Here is a 27,484-nt window from a genome sequence, read left to right on the forward strand (position 1 = left end):
TTTAGTCAAACAACTTTGTGATATTTATATTCCATTGCACAGATATGGGTTATACAAATTAGTAACACAAGTTATTTCTTAAATTTCAAACATTTTCTAAAGTATTATTACAGCAGATACCTAGGATATTAAAAACACTGAGGTGGAAACCATACTCTAAATAGTTAAATATGACACTGAAAATACTGCACATTTTAATTAGAGGAAAATTAAAATGTGTGCTCAAATGCTCTAAACAACTAAGAAGCAGGGCAACTAACAACTACAAATAAGTCACTGTGGTCCATTTTTACGTGTGAATATATATGATTACTCTTTAGATAACCACACCTCTTGGAAATGCATAATCAAAACATAAAAATCTCTACTCCTAAGATCTATGGTGAAGTGTACTATTATCTATGACTTTGTACAACTACTAATGCAAAGATAAAAGACACCACACTTGGAAAGAAGAAAAGATTTTTTAAAGGAAATGGTTTTAATTGCATTAATGAGATGAAAAGATAGTGAAGCCCTGTTTGCTACTTACATGAAAGAAGATTTTTAAAAATAATCACTGCACAATATAAAGGGTGGGGTTATGCTGTGATATTAAATTTTTCTCCATGTTTTTCTTAACTGTTCAAGAACAAATTACAGTTTCCACGGCAAATTTGTTTTCAAAATGCCGAATTGTAACACAATCGCTGACTTCACGTTTCTGAATACCTGTTTGGGAAGGAAAAGATTTTAAATTTTTGGTTCTTTAGCAATAAATATTCACATTAATCCTCACAGTTATTATTTAGAAATATGAAAATATTTTACTCTATATTCTATGAACTTCTATAGTTTGATTTTTTTTACCATTGGAGAGAATAATTTTCCTCCTTTCTGAACTATCTTAACAGATCTTAGTAACAATAATGCTGTATATACAAACTTAAGATCTTAAAGGCATTAGGAATATTCTATATCTTGACTGTGGTGGTTGATGATTTGTTGCAACTCTGAACTGCACACTAAAAACAGCAAATTTTATTGTAAGTCTGACTTCTAAAAAATTATGAACAATTAAGATAATTTAAAAATGTAAGCAGCAGTTTTCAGGCGACTCATCAGCCCGAGGAAAAGAACAGTATTATTAAAAGTGCTACCAAAGCCAGGAGAGCATTTCACTGGGTGCCACAATTCCAAAGAAATCACCCCATAGTGTATTTGAGTGGCACTTCTTCCTTTCCCACAGCTCTTTCACATGTACTTTCATTTTATTTTTATAACGATCATGAAAGGAAATGGGGAGATACTGTCATCCTCATTGTTCAGGTGAGAAAACAGAGGTTAAGAGATTTGGCAAAGCTATATTAGTTGTGTCAACGCCCTTAATTCCTCAGCCAAATTCCTCTGTAATTAACCTGACTATGATTATCTTCAACGAGATCCAAAAGGCAAACAATCTGCTTGGAATCCAGATCCCTGAGCATACACATGAAGAGCTCCTCTAGAGACCCTCTGCATAAGAAGAACCCTGGCAGCACGGCCGTACCAAAGTGGTAGGATAGAAAGTTGGACTGGGTGATTACGTGGAAAGTAAGCTACGTAACAGCATGTCAAGGCAATGACGTTTCACATTCACATATTCTGTCTGTCTAGAAAGAGTGGCTTTAGGATTACGAAATCTAGAAATTCAGAAATCTAGAAATATTATGTAGTGACACAACAATAGTTTTATTTTGTCACTCATCACAAGCATACTGGTAACAATGACTAGCCTATACCTAAATCTAGTTTAACAAAATGAAGTGAAATAACAAACTTTTCTGCCAGCACTTTCCCATTAAAAAGTATTACCTCGAATGGTTTCTCTGCGTTGCAGTTTGTAAGTTTCCTTGTCATGGCACAGTCGATAAATAAAGAAACCCAAGTGATCGACATTTTCGATACGATCAGTGATAACCATGTGTTCGTGAATCAGGTATGACTGGGGCAAATAGGTTCCAGCCTACATTTGGAAAGGAATATATTACATGAGCAGCTCAAAAAATACACTGAACAGACAAAGAAAACAGACAAAATTCTCAGAGATTATAGTTGGAACAGATGTTAGCAAACTACTGTTTTTATAAAGTTTTCCTGGAAACCATTCATGTCTATTTGTTTACATGCTGTCTATGACATCAGCATCGAATAGTTGTAACACAGATCTTATTTCTTGAAAGCCTCCTATATATTCTCTGGCCCTTTAGGAAAACTGAAGTATAATTTAACAAATTATATTTTAATTTCAAAATTAGGAAAAACAAACAAACATGAGTCTTAGTGCCTCTCTAAAACTCTTAGCTGTACTTCTAGTATAATGGGCTCCTATAGGGCTAGTTTCTCTACAGAGAATTCTAAGATGCTGTAACAGAATCATTAGTAAGAAATATTTGAAAATTTTATACCTTTATGTTAATAAGTAACTCCAGGAGGTTTCTGGGTGGCATAACTATGGAAGTGTTCAGAGGAATCACATAGCACTTATCCAGGTTAAGATCTAAATAGGCTGTGAGTTTCTGGGAAGAAAAAGATACATTTTCGTTAGATTGATATTTATAACACAGGCAGCAACTGGATTTTTAAGCATAATTTGTACCGTTAAAAGGGTTGGCTTTAGAATGTGTAAATCACTTGCATTTCAGCAAATCAAGAATTTGGTGGGATAAGAATGAAATAATAATGGAAAAAAAATTACTGCTACTAAGAGTAAAATTCTTATCAGGGGTTTCTTTCTATAATAACTGATAATCAACTATTAAAATTAACTGTAAATAACCTATTATCTAATTAAGAGATTCAGTTAGTTTCCTCACTTATAAATGCTAGTGCTCTCTAAGGCATCCATTCATTATATGGAAAATTAACTTCTCTCCTGTGCATCTAGAATAGTACCATGTTTCCCCAAAAATAAGACCTAGCCGGACAATCAGCTCTAATGCGTCTTTTGGAGCAAAAATTAACATGAGACCTGGTCTTATTTTACTATAAGACTCGGTGTTATATAATATAAGACCAGGTCTTATATCAATTTTTGCTCCAAAAGATGCATTAGAGCTGACTGTCCGGCTAGGTCTTATTTTCGGGGAAACACGGTACTAGTTCATACCATCCTTAGTGAAGTGAAATAACAGTCAATTAAATGATTGTAAGTGTTCTTACAGTTCAGATGAGAAACCCTGATTGAGAAAGACTGTCTACAGGATGGTTTTGAGGATTAGAAGTTAAATCAAACCACATAAATACTTAGATTTTAAGAGCTCAGTAAGTGTTAGCTATTATTATATTTACTATTTGCTCTGGGCAAGGTTTATTACCTTGAAGTAAGTAATAAACCTTACTTCAAGGTTTATTTTTCAAACTGGCTTGCTTATAAACATGTATCAGGTATGAAATGTTTGCAAGGGTAACTTCAGTAATATGTCTGAATGTTCAGAATGGCAAACTTCTATACAGATGTAAATGTCTATAGTTAACATGGGAACTTCTGAATCTCCGAATCCTGGTTTGAAAAAAAAAAAACATTCTTGGGACAGAAATTATTGGGGGAAACTAAAGGTCAACTAAAGATTAAATAATACTATATTATCACATTAATTTTCCTAGATGTGAAAATAATATGGTTAGGTAGAGAAGAAGTCCTCATTCTTAAGAGACAACATCTTAAGTATCTAGGAGTCAAGTGTCAAATGTGAGAAATAAGAGATGAAGAAAGTATAAAATTTTGGAACCAGTGGAGGATTTGGGGTATTCACTGTATTTTCACTTCGTCTTTTTTGTATTGCATAACCATTTTCAACAGCTGGGGGAAAATGTAGAATGAGAACTTAGAAAAGATAGATTATAAAATAATGCAGAACTGAAATTACGAATTTCTGAAAATGCTACATAGAAATGGAAACACAAATCATCTCTTATCTAAGAAAATGGGGGGCGCAGAAGAAATAATAGCAATTTACCAGCGAAGGAGGGGGAGCCATAAAAAGTGGGCTTTCGGATAGACAAAGCAAAGAGAAGGAAGAAAGGTTACAGTGGGAGAAGGTCAGGTTCAGAGGGTCTGTTTCAGATGTTGAGAGTTTATCTTGGAGGACAGAAGAAACCCAGGTCCGTGTTTTTAAAGTAAAAAGTAAACTCTACATAGAATAAATGAGCAAGTACTGAAACTAAAACTACAGAAAATGTAAATCAAACACTTGCATCCTTTGACGGCGAGGGACACGCGGCTCACCTTGTTAAAGTCATGAACAATGTTGGCAGGGTCGCTATCTGCAAACTCCGGGACAGGCACACTGATGAACTCAACTTCATCTTCCTCATAGATCTTAATGTTTTCCTCAATCGTCTGGTACTGAGCAGCAGGGGCATCTGCAGAAGGCTCACTTAAGATGACATCATCTTTGATGTATTTTATCCCACAGTAGTACACGTCATCCGGCTATGGACAATTTAAACACCATTTCAGCAATTTAGTGGGAGACAGGTTGTTAAAGGGAAGCATTACTTACGCTGCCACTTCTATCCAAATAGCATTTTGCTTGCAATCTTTTACTTTTAGATGATAAGTCAGACAGTTTAATTACAGAGTGAACACAATCTTTAAGATCAGGTTTTGAAGTATTGTTAAAAAATGGCTTCAGAAGGAGAAAAGCAGCTGATTTCCCCTTTACTTTTTGTGGTCCACAAAAACAGGATATAAAAGCAATTATCCGTCTGGTGACAAGTAAATTTGAAAAAACACACAGGCCTATTTCTACCTGTAGGCATTATTTTTACAAAAGAATACATTCAGAAATACATGTTTTATTCTGAAAAAACATACTTTTTAAAACTTTTGATATGATTCACTGATTTTTCTCTTATTAGTCAAAAGAGATAATTTTTCTGAAATTTACACAGGCACATAGGTCTGACTTTTCCTTAAAATATATCACAATTAAGTGGAAAATACCACTTTACAGCAAATCAGTATAAAGATTATATAAAAAATGTATACATATATAATAAACACCAGGAATATATAACAAAACATTAAGACAAATACTATCTCTGGACAATGAAATTGCAAATGATTTTTCCTTCATCAAATATATTTCTTGTAAACAATTGTATTAAACAAAGATGAGTCATATTTCATCAATGTCTATTAACATGCCATCATCTTGAAAAACAGCAAATGAGCATGAAATTTATACATCCTCTAGAGAAGATTTCAAAATTAATTTAATAAAATCTATTTGTCAACACTTTCTCAAATTTTAAATTAAAATATTTGACATAGTCATTAAAGCTAATTTCCCAAGATTTCTTTAAAAAACACTAAACCTACTGAATTATTGCCCAGAAAAAAACAGAGAAGATAATCAGTCAGAGGAAAAATCCTTGTCTTAACCCACTAGGATTACTATACTTTAAGTTATAAACAACTTGGTCTTACGTCACTTCAGCATTACTGCTGAGGTCACACAATTCTTTAGAGAAACTAATGACTACGTAAGAGGCAGAGAGAAGCAGTGCCAGTGCGCTCCTCTGTTCAAATGGCTGTCTAAAAGGCTCAGCAAACTTAGGTTCAGGAGACTTTCCTACTCAGCTTTAAAACAGGACCACCACTGGCTAATGGCCACAGACAAAAGTAAAGGCTTAAGGGCAAGTTAGGGCGAATTTTCTAATACACATGAAGGAAAGGAAAAAAAAAGTCCTTTGCATTTTCCCACTTACTTGAAGTGCAAAATATTTGTACAGGTATGCTCCTCCTAGAATGACACCTGCAAGCATAAATGCCAGTCCAAAGAACATGCACCAACACCAGGCTCTTCTCTGGCCAACTGGTACCACTTCATCTGGGTCCTAAGATATGAAACACACTGATGGTCAATATCACATCTCCAGTCAGAATTACAGAAAGGATAGGGTTAAAAGAAACATTGAAGGTTGTTGTTTTATTAGCGAAGATATAAAGACTAAAGGAGTCAGGTCTCTAATCAAAATCAACCCTGAAGCGATTCAAGTGGTGGTGCCTGGACTCATCAAAATACCTCTTAAGACACCAGTCCCTTGGGAGAGTTCTGCCTTGTTCTAACTCAACGTCACACCTGCTACCCGTATCTCTAGAGCAATAACATACTCCATAATTTCTATTTTCCCAACACAACATTTGGTGATTAAAGTATCTTCTAACATTTAAAAATTCAGAAAAGGTTACAACACAACTTTGTCATGCAATATTGTGGTGCTGAGCAACTTCAGGGTATGTTAGACTACGTATAAAATTATGTTACCCTGCTGCAGGTAGTTAATATGTCATACCATGTATAAAGCCATTCCTAAAAATACACAAGAAAAAGAAAAAGTAACAGGAAAATAAGAACGAACAGAATAATACAAACCTAATTCTTTAAACAATTATAATCTCAAAAAATTGGACAAACTTATTCAGAAAGAATCCTATAATCCCACTTTTCCACTTGACAAAATTTTTCATTTTTAAGATAGAATCAGTAGAAACAAAGTCTAGAAAATCTCCAAATAAGATCTTTCTGAGAAAGACTCAATAAGGAAAACTCACAAAGTCAGGAAACATACAACTAGAATACAATCGTTAGAATTTTAATGTTGATCCTCTCAAGGAAATAATTTAACATGAGAACGTCATCCGGAGTCACAATCCTTAGCTAATCCCTTTGTCTTTCTCTATTCTGTCACTTCAGTTATAGCTAATTTCTTATTTGTACCCAGGTTCATGTGCAAAGAGCTAACAAAGGAGATTAGCTGCTGGCGTTACATAATTAGTGGCTCAAGAAATAGTACAGACAGCAAAAGAAAGGCTCCAATGACTTGAAACCATCATAATAAAAAGATGTTCTAGTTTGTAGTATGCATGTACAGCGTCCCAAGTACACAACTCTATCGTTTACTTGGAGAACTCAATATGAGCTGGATTAGGGAGAAAGCAGACTTGACATAGGCCTCCACAGATAAATAGAATATAAATAAATTTAGGAAGAAAAATTGTATAAGCAATGCTGGATATGGTTGAAGCAAGAATTCAATTAGAAAAGAATGAAAGCTAAAGTTATGTTTTCAATTCTAAAATGAGGAATTTTAACTTAATACTACTGGGGAAAATCAAATCCCTTATGTTCCAGCCAACCAAGAACAATTTAAGGCTAGTGCGTGCCTAGGTTGGTTGAGGTTTTCAACATAAAATTTAATGTTGTAGAACAAAGGCCTTTGAATCTAAGGACTAGATCAAACACTGTGAGAATATTATTCTTTGCTGTAGTAGGCAAACGTACTGTATGTAGACTTAAGACAATGAGTGCACTGCAAGGAAGTGGTATGTAACGAGAATAAGCCTAGAGGAATTTATTAAGCCATATAGTAAGAAATCCCATCTGTGAACAGAAAGTTACAAGAATTCCATGGAGTCATAAGGGAACATGAAAATTGAATGATAAAAGTAAAGAGTTTTACTTGAACCCTTGTCTGATCAAAAATAAATATCTGGGAGGATAAGAAATAGTTCCTAACATAACTAATGTTAGAGTGGAGGCAGGGTGGGGGGATGAAAATGACAGATGGAAATACTAATTTCTAAACATTTGGTATCAGCTGTTGAGATAGTCAAATGTGTGTACAACACCCACACTGTTTGGCAAGCTCTCTTTTCTAGTAGCACATAAGTGAATAGCCAAAGAGCATGGGCAGACACTGCGTAAAAGAATATGCAGCCCTCACTGTCAAATTGGTGACAAGTTTCCAGGCCTTTTGAGAGATCATTTTTAACTAAGTCAACAAACAATAATTTCAAGAATGTCTACTATGTTCTAAGCACTGGGTAATATAGCCTCTGTCAAGAAAGAAATCATTCAAATCAACCTAAAAAATACAAGTATACAAAGAAAATATAAATATGACACAACGGGCCCTAACAGGAGAAATGCAGAGAGCACTGAAGAAGGGACGACCGTGTTTGGGGAAGACTTCCCAGGGGTGAAAATACTGGAATGGAATGTTGAAGGACAAACACTCATTCCCCACACTGAAGACCGAATTAAAGGGCATTATATACAGGGCAAAGGAGGAATGAAATCATGAAGCCAGAATGTATGACATCTCCAAGGGCCTCATGTGCTACGGTTGGAGTGCCCAGTATGGTGGGAAGCGATACAAGAGATGAGAATGGAGAGGTAAATGGGGCAGATCAAAAAGCGACTTCGTATACCATGTTACGGAGTTTGAATTCTCATGTTTATTCAAAAATCACATTTTAGGACTATGACAATAATACAAAAAAATTAAATTTCTCAAAGAATTTAATTTATAAAATACTTCACTTATCCACAGGTTATTTGTTCAGCACCTCAACAATGTGAACCATGGCTGAAGAATCCAAAAATGCAAGTCTTTGAGTTACCAAATTATAGACCCAGAGTCCATATACCGGAGTCGTGTACTTTATAAAAGAGCTATCAGGTATTCTGAAGTTTACCTAATCTCTTTTCTTTTGTGATCATGTTTCCCCGAAAATAAGACCTAGCCGGACCATCAGCTCTAATGCGTCTTTTGGAGCAAAAATATAAGACCTGGTATATTATATATTATATTATACCTGGTCTTATAGTAAAATAAGACCGGGTCTTATATTTTTTGCTCCAAAAGACGCATTAGAGCTGATGGTCCGGCTCGGTCTTATTTTGGGGAAAACATGGTATTAAAAAAAGTTTGCTGTAAAACTCTATGCCGTTACCCGGGCAGCTGCCTCATACATCTCCTGTCCACCACATCTCTTGACTACATCGTTTCTCTTGTGCTTGATTTAATCTTTTGCTGCTTTGTACAGTATATGCTATACAGGTTTGTAGTCTAGGAGCAACAGGCTATATCCCATATGGCCTAGGTGTGTGGCAGGCTGTACCATCTAGGTTTGCGTGAGTGCGCTATGATGTTCACACGACGACGACATCGCCTAACATTTCTCAGTACGGATCCCTGTGGGTAAGCAGTGCATGACTGTCCTGGTAGCTCCCAGTCAAGCTTGACACTTCGTTGGTACTCAATGAATACCTGAGGAGTGAATGAAATTTACATCTTTCTGAAAAAGCTTGGTTGTTTATTTTTTTAATGATGCACAAACGTTACATCAGCAGCCAGCATGAGATGGGTGGTGGCAACATAAGAAGAATTCATGATGTACCCCAGACTGTAGCTATTTAGCAGAGAACAGCAGCCCTGTTTAACATTTATTAAGGGTCTATTATTTGCAATGTACTGTGCTAGGTCCTATGGGAAATGCAAATGTGATTAAGACATGGCTGATATCTTAAGCAATTTACAGCCAAAATTAACATTCTGCATGGAGAATAAATGACACACTATATTATAATCTGAGTCATGGGGGAGAGATTCAAGTATATTCAAGACAAAAGTTTTAAATCTAAGCAATTTGTTAAAAGTGTATTTTAAATGATTATATTTTAACACCTGAAAAGAGTACGCTTAAAGGAAAAAGCCACATATACAAAAGTTAAGAAAAACCCCATAACCATTTCAGAATATATAAAAAATGCATTTGGAAAAATTCCAACATTGTATTAGAGATCCTAGCAAGTACACAAATGACGAGAACACAAACAGGTATAAAGATGAATTCTTACATTGTCCCCATCCATCTCATTATCATGCTGGCTGCTGTTACTTTTATGAGTCATTAAAAAAATAATAACCAATTTTTTGAAAAAGATCTAAATTTCATTCACTCATCAAGACTTGGAGAAGGGATGATCAAAGAGGCATGAGGAAACTTTAGGGTGGAAATGTTTCATATCTGGATTGTGGTGAATGTATGACTTCATATAATTAGCACAAATTCAACCAAATTGTACACCTGTCAATTTTATTGCATGTAAATTATATTTCAATATGGGGAGTGAAGGAAAAACCAATTGAGTTCCTACGTATCAGGCAATAAAAGTCTAATAATATCAAGTGCTGGGGAAAGTGTGGAACAAGACTTTCATACAGTCGACAGGAGTTGGTACAATTGCTTTGGACAACAATTTGCCAGTATCTAATAAAATTAAAGATATATATATCTTATGATCCAGCAATTCCATTCCTACTAGGGCTATAACCCTTGACTTTTGTACACATACATAAAGGAATAGGTCTAATAATGATTACTGCAGAATTGTCAACAAGGAAAAAAAAAAGGAGAGTGTACACGTGGTTTGCCATGTCTGCATGCACTGGGCTGCAACCCTTTCTTTTTCCCAAATAAATATTTTGGTGACAGAACACCTAGTTGCTATTATTTTTCAGTCAACATTTTGGGGTCATCTGGGATTCCAGAGAACCCCGACAGCTTCAGAGCAGACAGGCAACCAGGTGCTGGCACCCCACACAGAGCCACTCTGACTTACTGCTTGCTCTCTGATTCAGCTCAGTCTTCTCTTAGAATCGAATTTCTGCTTTTTACATTTTAAAGCTCTCAGGAGTTTATTTGGGAAATTTTTAGGTTTTGTGGGTTTTTTCGCTGTTGTTAAAAAGGCCTTGCTTGTTTGTCCATTGTCTGTGATTACTTGACTTGGCACGTCAGCTTGATTTCTTTGGAAACAGGTTGTCCTTTGAGACAGAGCTGGCTTTCACCTAAAGATCCCTTTGGGAACAAAGGTCATTTCTACTGAAATTAGTCAGCTTGGCCCAGCGTTAGGCTGCACCGCCTCAATGAGAGGATCACCACTCAGTACTCAGCTCAGCCTACAAGGGGACTCTGAAGCTCGTTATTTTCCTAGAACTGGCTTTTAACCTTTGGCCGGTCCTCTGTGATCAGACTGTTCTAGAGTGAGGCTGGCTGGTATCTGACCTGTAGGTTGCTTGAGTTGTAAATAGTCTTGGGCCCTATTGCGCTAGAGAGAAGTCTCTGAAAAATGGGATCTCAGTTATGTAAATATTTTAAGAACTTCCCTCCTCCACCAGGGACCCCAGCTGAGTATAGGGTTAAAAGCTTCAGGCAATTTTCATGTGCATATTTAACTAACTGGATAGATCTGACTAAAAGTAATTCAGTCAGTGGCCACTCTAGGGAACTTTGGAGATCCCCAAACTTCATTTCCTTAAAACCGAATTGGACAACAATAGCTCTAAAATTGGTAAAACTGAGTAGAATGCCTATTTTGAATGGTATTTTGAAGCTTCCAAATGAGACCAAGAATCGGGAAGTTGCCTCTTTGTGAAATAAAGTCATAAAATTAACAGGATACTGAAAATTTAAAGAGGAAACGGTGCCCGACGCCACGTGTTCTCCCTCTGCAGCATGGTCTTGCCTTCCGTCCACTCCACTGTCTCAGGCTCCATCTCTGGGTGCAGCCTGTCCTTCTGTGGAGACTTTGCCTCAGGCTTCTTCCCCAGTTCTTTTGCCTCAAGCCCCATCTTAGAGGCTGTCTTGCCTTCCACTACAACCTTCCTTGCCTTCGGTTCCGGTTCCACTTTCCCTTGAATCCTCTTGTTTTTTCTTCCTCTAAGTTAGCACTTTCCCATTTAAAATTAAACCCTCTGGGGATCCTAACAGACCCCAACTTTCACAAGCCTCCTGGATTAAAGCTGAGTTAGGAGACTTTGTATAGGCATTCCGTAAGGTAACAGGATCTTCCAAGTTTGCTGAAGAATTTGCTATTATTATTCAGGCTTATCAGCCTGGGTTTTCTGATTTGTATCAGCTAATTCGGTTAGGTGGTGAAGGCAGTCCTAACACTGGATCAGAACTGGCCGATGGGAAAATCCCAAAGGGAACTTAGAAAAAGCAAACCTCCAATTTGGGGGAAGAAGCTAGAGAACTTGCTCGACAACTCCTTTAAACTTTTCCATTATTACCAAGAGCCAGGACACTAGAAAAAGGGCTGCCCTAAATTTAAGCGCTTCTAATGCTCTCAGCCTTCTAATCAAACTTCTAACCAACTTTCTCAAGGTCCTCCCTAATGACAGGGCTCCAAGGAACTATCAAGGCTTTGTCCAGTCCTTTCTCTTAACTGGCTTGCAGAAATCTCTCTTCAAATTGATAAGGAAACTATTTCTATTCCTATTCTTGACAATGGTGCTATACTCTTGGTGCTCAACCCCACTGTCATAAAACAGTCCCTGCCTCAGAGTAATAAAACAGTTCAAATACTGGGGATTTCAAATAAACCTTAACAGGTTAATATCTCTGAACTTATTCCTTTTTGGTTACACCCTTTAAGAGATACACATCATTTTCTCCTTAGTTCGTCTGCCCCTTCCTATTTATTGGGCCGAGATTTCCTTGAGAAGTATCATTTTGGAATATCCTTTTCCCCGAAAGGGGGAAATGTTAGAATTTGACGGTAATTGTCAGAATGGCCAATCAAGTGAATTAAATCGTTTCTCAACATCTTTTATTTGTTCTGTTTTTGACAGTACAGTAGCCAAATCTAAGAGCACTGACCAACTGTCCCCATTGTACCAACTACCACCTTGTTCATGGGCAAAATCTTCAACTAATATTGTCAGAATCCACAGTGCACCTCATATTAAGATTCAAACTGATCCTTCAAAACCTCTTCTCAGAATTAATTTTCTATAAGGGGACTTCAAGGTACAAAGCCCATAATAGATTATATATAACTCAAGGCCTTATTATTCCTTGAGTCCTTGCACTAGTCCCTGTAACACTCCTATTTTACCTGTGAGAAAGCCAAAGGGACAAAGGTGGAAGTTTGTCTGGGACATCCAAGCAATAAACATAGTTATCCCTAGACACCCTGTTCCTGACCCTCGTGCTGCGGGCATCTATCCCAAGTGGAAGGAGATTCTTCACTGTAACTCATTTATGTAGTGCATTCCTTAGCATCCCAGTTGATGAAACTATCCAATACCTTTTTGCTTTCACCTGGGATAGAAAATAATTTACCCCAACAGTAAAGCCTCAGGGTTTTACTGAAAGTCCTTATTTCTCATAAATTCTGAAGACTGATTTGGATGATATAATTTCCCTTCAAGGTTCCACCTTGTGGCAGTATATGGATGAATTTACTTCTTTTTCTTCTTCTCAGGTCTCCTCACAGGACGATAACATCATCTGTTAGAACTTTTGTCCTTAAAGAGACGTAAGGTCTCTAAAGAAAAATTCATTTGTCCAAACTCAGGTTTGATACATGGGACACCTGATAGCAACAAACAAGCTATACACCTGGATCCAGACAGGCTTCACGGATCCTAAGTTTCCCAAGGCCAACAACTAAGTGTCAATTGTGAAATTTTCTTGGGCTAGTAGCTATTGCCGAAATTGGATCCCAAACCCCTCTCTTATGGCAAAACCTGTGTATGTCTTACCAAAGAATTAAAAGTCCTGACCCAATTTTATGGGGAGAATAGGACAACAAGCCTTGAAAGCTTTAAAGGAGTTTAATAAACCCACCTGCTCTTGGGTATCCTAATTATCAGATTCCCTTTTTCCTTTTTGTGCATGAAAAGAAAGGGAATACCCTTGGAGTACTCTCAAAAACATGGGGACCGCCATAGACCCCTAAAATACTGTAGTCAGCAACTGGACATGTGGTTTGGGGATACCGCCCTTTCCTTAGAGCCATTGCTGCTACTGATCTACCTCTTCATTAAGACCACAGAGGTAAGTAACTGTTATGGGGTCCCCTCTAACCATCTTCGTATCTCATACAGAAGCTCTCATCATACCTGGCATCTTTCAGTCACCTTACTTCCTATAAATCCTTGTCAACCGCTTCTCACGTAACTCTTTCATGTTGTAATCACCTCAATCCATCTGCTCTCCTCCCTTGAGACTGATCTCGCCTCATAGCTGCTTGACACTGCGCATCACCGCCTGACTCCTTGTGACGATCTGCAGAAGACGTTACTGGGTAAAGCGGATTTCTCTTGGTTCACAGATGGTTCACCCTTAAAGAATGAAAGTGTCCTGCATGTATTGCCTGTTAACCCTGGACAGAAGCTGTTCCCGATCCATGCACTTTCCCTGTGATGTGAGGGATGACATCCTTCCCGACACTGAGGGACAAAAAGGCTGCTGAAGTTGGAACACCTGACTGTTGATCAGTGAGGCTGTCAGAGAAAGATCTCTATCAAAAAGGGGGAATGATAAAGACTAACTGGAACTTGAAACAAACATAATCAGTCGGGAGGATCTCTAGGAGGAGTTAAGGCTTATTAAGGAAGTTCTCGAGCTCTATGTAAGCGTGAGAACCCTGTACACGAGAACCCTACAGGAAGAACTATGTTTACAATAAAGCTCTATGGTTCTAACTACCCCTTTCCTTAACTTCCTTTTCCCTTCTATAAATAACCCTCCATTTTGGCATGCCAGCCAGAGTGTACGTGTGGCTGCCATGCCCGCATGTACTAGGTTGCAATCCTTTCTTTTTACCAAATAAATATTATGGCGATGGAGGAAAAAAAAAGAAAAAAAAAACTGGAAATAAGCTAAAAATCCATCAAGTGAAAATTAAAGTATTACAGGCTCATATAACCAGCACTGCTGAAATCAACCAGCACTGTTGATTTTGAGATAAATCTCAGAAACATAATGCTGAACCAAAAAAAAAGGGGGGGAGAGCAAGTTGGACCATACATAGTGTATGTATGATACCTAAGACTTTAAAAACATAAAATGTGGTATTACCAACCCTTTTTTTAATGCTTGGATTAATTCTTAATTAAAGAAGAACAAATATCAACAAGAAAAAGGAAAATTACTCATGAACAATAGCTTCTTCACTGGGGTATATAACTTTACCTGGCCTAATTTAAAACAAGTCACAGAGACATTTCCTCCCTATGTACTGCAATAAAACTGGTGCACCTTAAATTACGCCGGTGAGGTAAAAGATCTCCCAAAGGTGCTGTCCAATTATCATCTCATTAATCTTCCTAAGACCTAAGTTTTTACCCCAGTTTATAAATGAAGACACTAAAGCACACACTGGCCTATAATCACCACTCAACAGCAGGTATAGAAAGACACGGTTTTCGAAAGGATTCTCACTCTCACACTGTACTAGCTTCTGATTCAAATAAATCTTATCATATGATAAAGTAATTACTTAATTAGATCTTAAGCAAAATGAAGGATAACTTTTGTTCTGGTACTTCAATTAGTTAAGAATTAGGTCACCTCAATCAGTTCCTAAAAAGCTTCAGTAAATGTGCTTCAATTATAAACTTAATTCAGACAAAATGCAAGAGTTTTTACATAATTTTTATTCTGTTCCCATACTAACAAATCACTTCACATCATCAGGCACTTCTATTTAAGCTTTCTTTATAGAATGAATGAAGAGACATTTTTGCCAAAGTTCTCATATATTCTAGTTCGCATTATTATAGCAAAAGCAAACAACACTTTAGGAACCAGAATACTAAAGAGAAAAATATGTTTAAAAATTCTACTACCAAAAAAAGAAAAAAAGAAAAACAATGCAATGAAAACACTTTAAATACAAAAATGAGGCAAATATATAAAAAAATCAATGTAATTTATTCAACTCAGAGTAGCATAAACTACTGAACCTCCAGAAGTAGCTTTAGTTGTTTAGAAACGTACATTTTAAAACATGTTTGATTAGATGGATAAATATGGGGATGCATAGGCAGCTGCCCATAGATTTGTCGTTTGGCTTGTATACTGTTTCCCAAACTGTAGAATTACCATGTTTCCCCGAAGATAAGACCTAGCCCGACAATGAGCTAAAATGCATCTTTTGGAGCAAAGATTACTATGAGACCCGGTCTTATTTTTTAATAGTAAAATAAAAATTAATGAGACCCGGTCTTTTTTAATAGTAAAATAAAAATTAATGAGACCTGGTCTTATTTTTTAATAGTAAAATAAAAATTAATATGAGACCCGGTCTTAGTTTACTATTAAAAAATAAGACCAGGTCTCATACTAATTTTTGCTCCAAAAGATGCATTTCAGTTGATTGTCGGGCTAGGTCTTATTTTCGGGGAAACATAGTAGCTGCCAACAGTTTAAAAATCTAATGATTCAAATTTTTAAAAATGGATTTCTGATTAATGTTCTTGTTTTTCAACTCCTTTCTCATCATTTTTCTCCCCAGTTGAAGACCAAACATACCAAGTTCTTTTCTACATCATACGGTTTTAAACCTTGATCTTCATTTCCAGCTATGACTAGATATGCTTCCCTTGGAGAACCTAATTTTATAAAACAACCAGTCTAAATCACTTCCCCATATAAAGGATTTTGAATTATGGGTTTTAGAGATCCATTTCAGATTAATACGGTAAATAAAGCACCTTCATTTTTTAAATGACAGAACAGGCATTCTTTTACAAAGAACAAATCCAAACAGTTGGCATCAGCAAACCAAAAATGGTGGCTGAGGAGCAGGGACTGGAGAAGCCCAGAGAAAACCCTGGTCCAAGGGCTACAGAAATCAAAGAGCTGTTCAAGACAAATCCCAGTTCTCAGAACAGGTAACAGTGAGGATGACAGAAGGCTACTTACGTTATAACAACATCTACGTGACGTTCTAGAAAAGGCAATCTATAAGAACAGAAAACAGGAACAGAGTGGGAGACAAGAATGACTACAGAGTGGTATGAAGGAATGTTGTGGCATGAAGGAATGTTTTGGGGTGAAGGAATGTTTCGGTATGAAGGAATGCTTTGGAGTGAAGAAAACATACTGTGTCTTGACTGTGGTAATTACATGACTATACACATTTGTCAACATTATCAGAACTGTATACCTAAAAAGGCCAAATTTTTCAGCATTCAATATTCTAGCAAACTCAAATTCCTCTCTTTTCCCAACTTCTGAGCAGGAAGGACAGGATTTGTTTTCTAAGACCCCAATTAAATGATACAAAAGAAGCTGAAAAAAATATATAAACCTATTAAGGAGAAGATAAGCAGATAAGAAATGTCAAAATTTTGGAGAATGGGAAACAGTTAGATAAGTGGTATTTTAACTTCTCCATTTCAATTATCTCACCATAAATGTGGATTATCATAGGGCTGTTGTGGAGATTAAATGAGGAAATATATGTGAGGCATTTAAATCACTGTTTGGTACACAGTAAGCAGAAAGTACTCAATAAATGATAGGTATTATTACTCCCATCACCAGCTGACTTGGCTGGGAAAGGTAAGCTGAAATAAATATCTGCTGAGGTTGAAACCAACAAAAAGTAATCTACAGCAGAATACTGAAAAGGCCAATTGGAAAGCCTTACTGGAGAGGAAAATGAAAGCACTTGCTATTCCAATAAGAATTTTAACATAAACAAAACCATGGTTATCATTTATAATTCATTTTAAAAATTTCCAAAATGCTTCCTAACTATATTCTTGGAACCACAAAATTATGTCAGAGGCTGATTATCATTCACTTCTCATTGGTACATGTTCTGTTCACCTGACTTCTACATTAGCTTTCTTTCCCCAGTACAGAAGCATCAAAAAAAACAAACAAAAACACCCATGATCTAATGATCTATATTCATTATTAATAGCACTGATTACCAAATGTTGTATCTGACATACCAAAAGGAAGCAGCTTTCCAAGTGATTTGCCTTACATGGATAATAAAGTTAATGCATTAATCTGCACTTGGGATAGGGGGAAGTTTAAAAAATGAGAACTCTAACATTACAATGTCTGCAAAACAGATTTCTCATTAACCTCCTTTACTGTTAAAAAAATCCTACCATATACATACAGCAATACAGGAACAAAATTAAAATTTAAAGTCATTGCATAACAATCTATTTTGAGAAATCTATGAAATCTGAACCAAATTGGCATTATATAAACTTAGCACAGGCCTAGGTTTTAAAAAAATAGGTCAGAAGAAGAAAAAATCAGGCTGTAAATGCTTTTAGTGCTAGATCTTAACTTAATTGCTTTTACATCATTAGGTACAAGCAGAGTAACTGGTGCAAAGCAGAATAATAATACATGAATATATACCTTAAAAATGTATTTTCTACATATTTTTTAAAAATTCATATTGGTGAGATTTAAAAGTAATGGGTAGTCAAAAGTCCAGACTAGCAATAACAGGCAGATGTTTATAAACAGCATTACATATAAATGTTACTGATTGTTAATAATAGCCTTTACCAAGAATAAACTGGTCAAGAGATTTCTTCTGCCACTGGCTGAATCATGAGACACATTGTTCCTAATAAGAATATCAACTGTCTTCCTGGAAATTTTAAGTATGATAGTAATGTTTTAATCTAATTCATTATAAAAATTAAGTGTCAAAATTAGAGTAAAAAAGTAAACCTGTTCTGCACTAATTTTTTGTATAAATCTTGAATCTTAATGTTTTTCAACAAGATAATTACATTCATATTCAAGTATGAGTAATTCAATTTAAAATGCAGAAATTTTGGTAAGAAAATTCCAAGTATATTCTTCTGAAAGCATAAAATAATTTAAATGTAGAAATTTTCTGTCCAAGTTTAGAATTTTTAAAGTTACATAAAATGACTACTAGAAAAATAATTCCAGTTCTTGAGATGAGGAATATCTGTCTCTATATAGTGAACATGTAAAAAGTGCTTTGAACCCTATGCCTAGCACTAAATGCATGTATGATACTCAGTCATTTGATCTTGCTCCCTTATTATATCACTCTCCTATCTCTTGGATCTGGGGGTATTGTTTTCTTGTGAAAGGAGATACAGACATTTAAGTAGGTTGTGATTAATTTTGTTTACATAATTGGTTGGTCTCTCTCAGCTACACTAGGTGCTTCTTGAAGGGGCTCTTAGAAATTTAAAACTTCCTCATATAGTGTCTGGTCATGCAGTAGGTGCGCACTCTGAACATATGATCAGATGAGTTCTCAGAAAGAAAAGACCCCCCCCTATGGAAGGACTATGAAAAGTCACTTAGTCCAACACATCATTTTACAGATAAATATAAGGAAACCCAGAGAAGGTTAGTAAAATTATGTGTGTATTATCACAAAAATGCCTGAATATCACCTGACTCCATGTGCTACTTAGGGAAGGAAAATCATGCAACTATTAGGTCAACCACCTGACTAAATAATAGCTATGGCAAATGAACTGTGGTAATAAGTAAAGTGATACCATGTCACAACTGGTAATACTCATATACAATCAGAAACAACATGGCCTGAGTTTCTACAGAATTCTATCATACTGGGTTTACTTCAATTGAGCCACACTTATAATAAGCACTAGGTGTTAGATTTTCTTTTTATTTTTCATCAAATTACAAAGGATAGTAAAAAAAAGTATTAAATGCATTATGTATCTTTCTAGGCGTCCTGTCTGACCTTAAACAAGTGCTAATAATAATGCAGATGGTTTCATTATCTATTATTAATTATCATTAAGTCCATTTTAATGTTAAAGGAAATATTCTAATACACCTTTAAAAAGCTATCAAGATAGCTGAGTTGAAAGTCCTATTATTGATTTCCAGTTAAACATTTATCTTTTACTTCCTCCTGAAAGCTCTAGAGAGTAAAAGGATAAACAAATAAATAAATCTTAAGCCAAAGAATAAAAATGAATGACAATTGATAAACTATGCCAAAAATTTTAAAAGCCAAAAGCATAAGGAAAAAAATCTTGAGCTAACAGAGAGAAAAAAATAAAACAAAACTGGTCATGCACAAAGACCAGGAATCAGAATGGCATCAGACCAGAAGGTAATGGAGCACTGCCATTAAAATGGTGGAAAAAAATTACTGCTACCTAGAATTTTATATCCAGATAAATTACTAATTAAATGTGAGAACACAGTAACATCATCAGACAATGTAAGGTTTAAAAAACAAAACTGATTTCACTTTTTCTCAGATTCATAAAATTGCAGATCCAAAATGGGATGGAGGCAAAGGGAATTCAATTCCACGATAGTAATTACTCTCAGGACATCTGTATAGCAACACGCCTACAGTGCAACTAGTCTGGATGTAAGACTAAAGAATGTAAAGTAGAAGAACATCACTAGGAAAATAGGAAAACGTGATAAGCTATCTGGTAAGTATGTACATACAGAAAGGCAATTATACTGCTGTCAGAGAATCTGAGGATAAATTAGCAATAAATATACAGAAAATTAAGCAACCCTTCCTCTCAGCCCAAGAAGCAATTATCAAATAACAAAAAGGTTTTGCATGAGAAAGAAAGCAGAATAGTTATACAATACTACTCAGATGTAAATAATGTTTATGTCAATTATAAAAGCATGGAATATCAATTTAACCAGAAATTACTAAAACTAAACCAAGAGAACAGATTATGTGTGTGATATGTAAAAACATATAGAAAAGGCTGTATTTTCATATTAGGAAGCCAATAGGTAATACACAAAATTACAAAAACAAACAAACAAAAAAAAAACAGGAATAAACAAAAACTAAAACAATGAAACAGCAGTATAAACAAGTATTTAGAATAGTTCACAAAGGACATCTGCAAAGCTAAATCTAAGCAAAAAGGAAAACACCACAGATGCCACATTTGGTCTCACATCACGTAACTTTCATGAATGCCAAACTGACAGAGTTGTAATAGCAGTAGTAGTAATAATAGCAGCTAGTATCTATTGAGTCTTACTTTGTTGCAGGCATTATGATAAACTTCTTACGGATTATCATATTCCCCATTTTGCTGGAGCAACTGAGACAGAGAGTTGAAGTAACTTACCCAAAGTACCACAGTAAGTGGTGGTGGCAGGATTTAAACTGAATTACGACAGCCTTCAGTTCTCAGTAACTAGACAGCACTGTTTCCTGAACTGTACCCTTGTATTAAGGGGACTGGGGCAAAAAAGGAAAAAATGTTCTTTTGACTTTTCCCCCCAAATCACTTAAAAATATAAAAATCATTCTTAGCTCATGGGCCATATAAACGCAGGCAGCAGGCCGTATTTGGACACATGGACCATTAATTTGCCAGCACTGCTCTTCACTAGAAAGGAGACCGTAAAACAGTGGTCCATGTCAGGCCTTCAGTGCCTTTGCCTAAAATTCTTGTATGAATTGTTAATATTTAAAAATCAGATTTCAGATAAAAACCCTGATTCTAGCATGCCTTCGAATATTAGAGGATCGAGCAACACTGGACCCATTTTTGCAAAAAATAAAAATGAAGAACAGTCTAACTTGTTCAACATGCAAAAAACCAAGCTTCACTAATTCATCTGCTTGGACCAAGGAGGCACTGAGTTTGCCCTCTCTGCTTAATATGCCTAGCACTGCCCTAGCTAAAACTGATGGGCTTGGGACTTTTTTTTCCCTAGCATTAAAATGAAAGCAAGGAAAAAATGAATCGAAAGAGAAAGCTACAAAATGAAAGGTAAAAACTGACAGTATATATACAGCAGAAGAGAAATGCTAGAGAGATTGACTAACAAAATAAATTTTAAGAAATGCAGATATAGACTGACTAGCTCTTAAAATCATTTTTCCCAGCAAAGATGTGTCTTCTTTTGGATGTTGCAATGATCCAAGTGATTTACTTAACAATGCAACTAACCCTTTTGGTTCATATATTAAATAATTATAATCATATTTAAAAAGCAAAGAAAATAATTCAAGATTTAAGCTTTAAATCATTCTGCAAAACAGACTTAAATTTTTAAAAATAATTTTGGCATTAAAAGTTAAACAATCAAACATACAAAAATCCAGCAAAACTATGTCAAAAAGGCCTTTTTAATCTCAAAATCATTAAATATCTAATACCATACTTAGTGTCAATTGCCCAAATAAATTCAAGATATTTAACTTGAAAGTGTTAGCACTTATAAACTGCAAATTTTATTTCAACATTAATTTTTCTCTGGACATATTTATATTAGCTCTAAGTCTGGAAACTTATCAGCATTAAAAGATAAAATATTAAATGAAAAATTAGACTAGCTCTCTATCATAAAAACTAGAGTAATTTTCTCATTTCTATAACTCAGGATTGAAAATACTTCTGCTTAAAAATATTCCTGCTTTTTCCCCTAAATGGTAGAATTATAGAAATACTTCATGAAAGTTTTCACCTCTAATCAAAGAGCTTAAAAATCTTTAATTGTTTAAAATAATTTTATTAATTTAATTGCTGCTAACACTTAAAAAGTAGGATTGTACTGTAGATTTCCTTAAAGCCACAAAGAATATGTATCATAAATACTCATTAAAGGAGATAATCACAATTAAATGATTTTTTAAATGTTCTTTGAGTCATACCTGTAACATAATTTTCAATTTGCAGCCATCTACCCTGTAAAAGACTCTCATTGTGCAAAGAACATGAGAACCAAGAAATAACCCTACACATAATGTAAGCTTCTTGAAATGTAGCTCCAGTGTTACTATTTTCTACATCATACAGACAAAAAACACCTCATTCAGAAATTCAAAATTGTTAAATCCTTTATTTAACAGGTAGCAGTTGTGGCCTGAAGAAGTTCTTCAATGGCAAAGTACTCAACTTCTTCAGTCTGAGCGCTAATAAAAAGTTCCAAGTTTACCAAAAAGTTTAAGAGAATAAATCCATCGATGTCGTATTTGAGGAGAAATCTTTTTTCTGGATCTTCCTCTACTGATACAATAACAGACAACACAATCTAAGAAGCTTTAGTTATAATGTGAATTCAGAAAGTATTTCCTTTTGAAAAAAGAAAATGCCTTTTGAACAGATACTCCAGATATTTAAGTTACAAGTATGACAGAAGAGAAATAAAATGCACACAATCACTACTTATTACATTTTTCGGTGTACCTGCAAGTCAAGTCAAGCTTTAGCAATACCTTATGAAAACCTTGTAAGTTAAATTCTAAGTCACCTTCAAAAGACCTGTAGTATGTGTTCCAAGAGATATTTCTGATTAAAAAAATACTTCTATTCACTTAAACCTCTCTCTTATATGGCAGAGCTGAATTCCATTAACGTCTTACAAACTTCTGACTTTGCCAAGGATAATATACTTGTTTGTCTAGTCCGGAAAAAAAATATGTTTAAGATGACACCGGGAATACCCCAGGCAGGTAACCTGTCCTCCAATTGTACAATATGCAAACTGTCCACTCTCTGCAGCAACAGCGGCAGCATCTCCCGGGGCAGTGTGTACACAGGAGGTCCTGCCAAGTCACTTGGTATGAACAGGGCAATTAATTTATCTCCCAGTACTAAACCCTCACCTCAGATATCAATACTCTCATAGAGAACCAAAATGTAATGACCATAAAGTTTTTACTGGCCAATGTTTACAAATACTAGGTAATGACCTGCACTTATTCAAGAGAACCAAGCTCCCAATGCCTTCTCTAAAGATCAACACATTTTAGTAGATATCATATGTTTTATGTTCCTCTTTACCTCTGGCCCCACCCCACCAAACAAAACAAAACAAAACAAAACAAAACAAAACAAACAAAACAAAACAAAACGAAACGAAACAAAAAACAAAAAAAACCACCACCACCACCAAAAAGTTAAGTTACCAAGCCTTTCTGTCCTGTTAACGCAAACAGGAAATGCCAGGAAGTGTAAATAACTAGGGCCCAAGTAGCCATTTTGGGATGGGTAGCTCAGACCTTACAGGGTTAGTAGTCCTTCACTTTTTCTCACCCTCCCATCTTCTCCCCTGCACAAGCACGTTACTTTATCAGCAAAACGCCTTGCAGAAATACCTATGAAGCAAACTTTATTTAGCTTTTTCGAGGTCAGATATTGGGAAAGGTGTTTCATAATTAGGCATTACACCAAAATGAGCTGCTGACAATTACTATTCTACAGTGAGGTAACCCAAAATGAATATTTGATTTATTACCTAACACCTTTATCCATCTCCTTTCTCCGACCCACTTTAGCTTAATATGAGGAAGGAATGTAACATGCTAAACATGGGAAAGAAGAAAGGGAACATTCTGGTCAGGATGAGGAGGTAGTCATTACTTTTCACCATGAAAACAATTTAATTCCTGTCAAATATAATTACATAATCCTAGCATCTTCATAGGATTTTAAACGTGGAAGAGTTCCTACAGACCATTTGTTCATACCTTTTCATCTTACAGATAAGGAAAACTAAAAACTTAAGCCCAAGATCAAACAGTAACGTAATGACAAAACTGAGACTTCTGACTCAGTACATAAAGTACTTTTTTTGATATTTGCACATATATAACAAACAATTTTGCAAAGTTCAAAGTTATAGACACAAACATAAATGAATTTCCTATAACATAAAATGTGCACAAAACTTAGGTACTACTTACTCTTTGCTGTTTCTATACCTCTAAGAGGTTTGTGCCAATTGGGACCGGTAGAGGAAGGTGAAAATAGTTAAGGGGAAAATGTAAGAAAAGAATTAAAAACAGCAAGCTGGTTGAGATAACATAATCAACAGGCATGGCTGTTTGGATTAATAGCTACTGAAAAGACAAGATTGAAGAATGGGGCAATGGAACTGCTTCCAGAGGGTTCTCACCCTGAAGTGAGAAAAGAGCTCAAGAAATACTAAAGACAAGAGCAGTATAAAAGTACTGGAATTCTTGTTACATAAGCCAGCTGACTGGAGTGATAGAATTCCTGAAGCATGAGGTAGTAGATTCTGCATTTTTAAACCAGAATCCCAGATGATACCAGAGCAGGTGACCCTTAAGAGTATATTTTGAGAAACGCTGGTCTTTAGGATATTGTGGTCTAGGAGGTTTAAAGGCACTAAAAATTTTCGTTTGGGAGTTCTGGTCCATAACCAGCTTTACTTGATTCTCTCAAGCAACCAGGCAAGGAAATGCCCCAGAATCCAGGCAGTCCAACTCCACAGTTACTATACAGTCACCCCAAGGAGCCAGAGAGTATTATGTAATCACTGCCCAAGCTCTAAGATGAAGAGATCAGAAGTTCTTTCACAAACCTCTGTTACGAAGTAGGGTTTTCATTTACCATTAAGTGACGGACTGATTATAAGGTTCTACTCTTAATGTAGAGCAATATTTTGTCATGCACTGAAGAATCTTTGAGCTTATAGCTAGAAAAAGAATTAGTCATTTTGTAGCTACCCTTTCTTCTATGACTGCTGTGTGGTCACAAAGGAGGACTCTGGCCCTCACAGCTTAGTTCCAGTATTTTTCTTTGGATATGGAGATCTGAGGATACAGAAACGGAAAACAAAGCACAGAACTATGAATCATTACTTTTTTACAGCTGCTATGACCACAAATTCAAATACAGTGAAACAGTGAGAAATTCTGAGGATCTGAAAAGAGGGTCACCATTTCAGAAAAGACAGAAATCGTCAAAAGTCAGACTTAAAGTTGCCCAGCAAACTGACTGATTTTTCTGCAGTGTTTCAAATCTTCTTCACTACAGCAGAACAGAGAAAAGCTGTCTGAAGTGACATCACCCCATAGTTTCTCTCTCTATTATGGGAGGGGTCATATTTGTTTATATGATTTTAAAAAGACATATAATAGAATTAAAATCTATCTATATATATGTACTTGAGATTGTGGTGACCGGACACCTGACCATCAAGCTATTTCAGGTACAATGAATATTAGATAAACATTAGAGAGCTAAGATAATAGTTTGCTACTGGAATTATGATCTGTGCATTCCAAACATTTTCTTGTAAGAGCAGGCCTGTTTGCAATGGATTCAGGAAAACAATAAAACAGCCAAACTCTTAATCCTTTTAGGGAATCAATTCACTGTTCCTCTTTCAAGGCAAGGCAGTCATTTAAAAATCAACCCCTGACGGTTGTGTTAACTAGAACACTTCCAAAAATAAGTATAGGCTAACATTTTTACATCAAGATTAACATTATATTCTCAAACATTTTTATAGCATATTAGTAGCCTATTTTTCAGTAGTAATTTTCATTAGACCATATAAAAAATAATGCATATTATTCATATCTGCACACAAATTACTGGCTTTTTTTTAAAAGTTAAAAACGAAGTTTAGCCTACTGATAAACAAGTCTTGAAAAATGCCAACTGAAGTTAGCACAATTTTGGTTCCACTCCTGATTTTACTTAGAGCTAAAACAGGGATTTTGTAAAATAAAAGAGAATTTTATGAAAACAGTTTCTTACGTTCAGTTTCAGTTAGCCTAAGGGGTCCTATAAAGATGCTGATATAATTTAAAAGCCATTGTCGGTTTTACACTAACATCCACATAGTAATTACTGATCTTTACGGGCAACACTTGTTTTAATTATAAAATCGACAGCCAGAACCTACTCTGAGCAGACCGTCACCTTGCTTTCTTTCTCCCCTCACCCTCAAGTCCTTGCTCCTCATCTTCAAACCCCCCATGAAGTTCACTTGCCAATACCGAAGGGCCGTGAAAAAAGGAGGTAAAGAAGAAAATGCTTTTAAAATTAAGAGGCTTACAGTAGCTGGACTTAGTCCAAGTGTTGTTCAGCGTAGAAACGAAAGTAGAAAGCAACAGAGGTTTAGGCTTGCAATGATGTCAGCCATTTTAGGCACATTATTTACACTGGGAGGAAGTGCCAAACTGTTGTTGTTTTTGTTGTTTTGCATGTCGCCGCTGGTTTCCAGAACGAAGCAGCCCAGTCCCCGCCCCACGAACATTACCCCGACTGCAACAAGGACCGTGAACTCAGCACAATTCTTCAATTCTTTTCTCTCCAGGCCTCCCAAGCCCCCGATCCAGCGTTACGCACCGCTTCCTGCACACGCACTTTCTTACAAAGAAGCTGCGGCCGGACAAGAAAGGTGAGCCGCCCGAGAAACAGGAAAAGCTGGGCGCTCTCGGGGACTCGTGCGCCGCACCCGACAGCTGCGCCACTTCGGCGCTTGCAGCCGCACCGGCCCCGCGCAGCGCTCCCGGCCCCGCCAAGCGCCCACACCCCCGAACTCCCCGGCCCTCGGACCTTGCAGTCCACCGCGATGGCGTCGGGGGGGATGATGAGAGCCTCCTCGCTGCTCTTGGGTTCGTCCTTCTTGGCCTCCTTCTGGGCCAGAGCCGAGTTGAACGTCACCTTCACCATGGCGTGGCTTGGGGCGCCCTCGGAGCGCGGCGGCGGACTCGAGGCGCGGGCTGCGGGCTTCTGGCTGCGACTGCAGCCTCCTCGGCCGGGCTCCGGGCACGGCTCGACAGCGGTTAAGGATGACGGGCCGGCTCTGGAGCTGCTGAGGCGGCTACTGCGGCACCGCTCCGGCAGCCTCCCACCTCCGGGCCGAGGGCGGAGACAGCTCGCCTGCCCTCGGGGGCGGGGCCGGAGCTGGGCGGACTGGAGAGGCGGGGGCAGGAGAGCCGGAGGGTCGGGGCCAGAGGCGGACGGACGGGATGGGCGGAGCCTGGCAGTGAGCCAGGCTCTCTCTTGCCCCTGGGTCCCACGCGTGATCCGGCAATGATGGGAGGGGCGCTCGTAGGTGGGGGCCTGGATATTCCAGTTCTGAATTCGCTTCCAGCCAGTTTACCTCCAGGCTCAA

General features: G+C 36.8%; 1 protein-coding gene and 1 long non-coding RNA gene across 2 annotated transcripts; both read right to left on the reverse strand.

Annotated features, from left to right (window-relative positions):
- ITM2B (integral membrane protein 2B) lies at positions 1-27,382 on the reverse strand. The gene is made up of 6 exons (XM_019748053.2): positions 26,923-27,382; positions 5,734-5,862; positions 4,247-4,453; positions 2,427-2,537; positions 1,834-1,984; positions 1-711 (listed from the first exon to the last, which is right to left on the reverse strand). The coding sequence occupies exons 1-6, from the start codon at positions 27,037-27,039 to the stop codon at positions 626-628; spliced, it is 801 nt and encodes a 266-aa protein (XP_019603612.1). The 5' UTR covers positions 27,040-27,382; the 3' UTR covers positions 1-625.
- Positions 12,664-26,916, reverse strand: LOC109456055 (uncharacterized). Its single transcript, XR_002138800.2, has 2 exons — positions 26,420-26,916; positions 12,664-25,166 (listed from the first exon to the last, which is right to left on the reverse strand). It is a non-coding gene; the product is annotated as an uncharacterized LOC109456055 (long non-coding RNA).
- Positions 27,383-27,484: the final 102 nt, after the last annotated feature.

The sequence above is a fragment of the Rhinolophus sinicus genome, linkage group LG04, assembly GCF_036562045.2.
Source record: "Rhinolophus sinicus isolate RSC01 linkage group LG04, ASM3656204v1, whole genome shotgun sequence".
In the NCBI taxonomy this organism is placed as follows: Eukaryota; Metazoa; Chordata; class Mammalia; order Chiroptera; family Rhinolophidae; genus Rhinolophus; species Rhinolophus sinicus.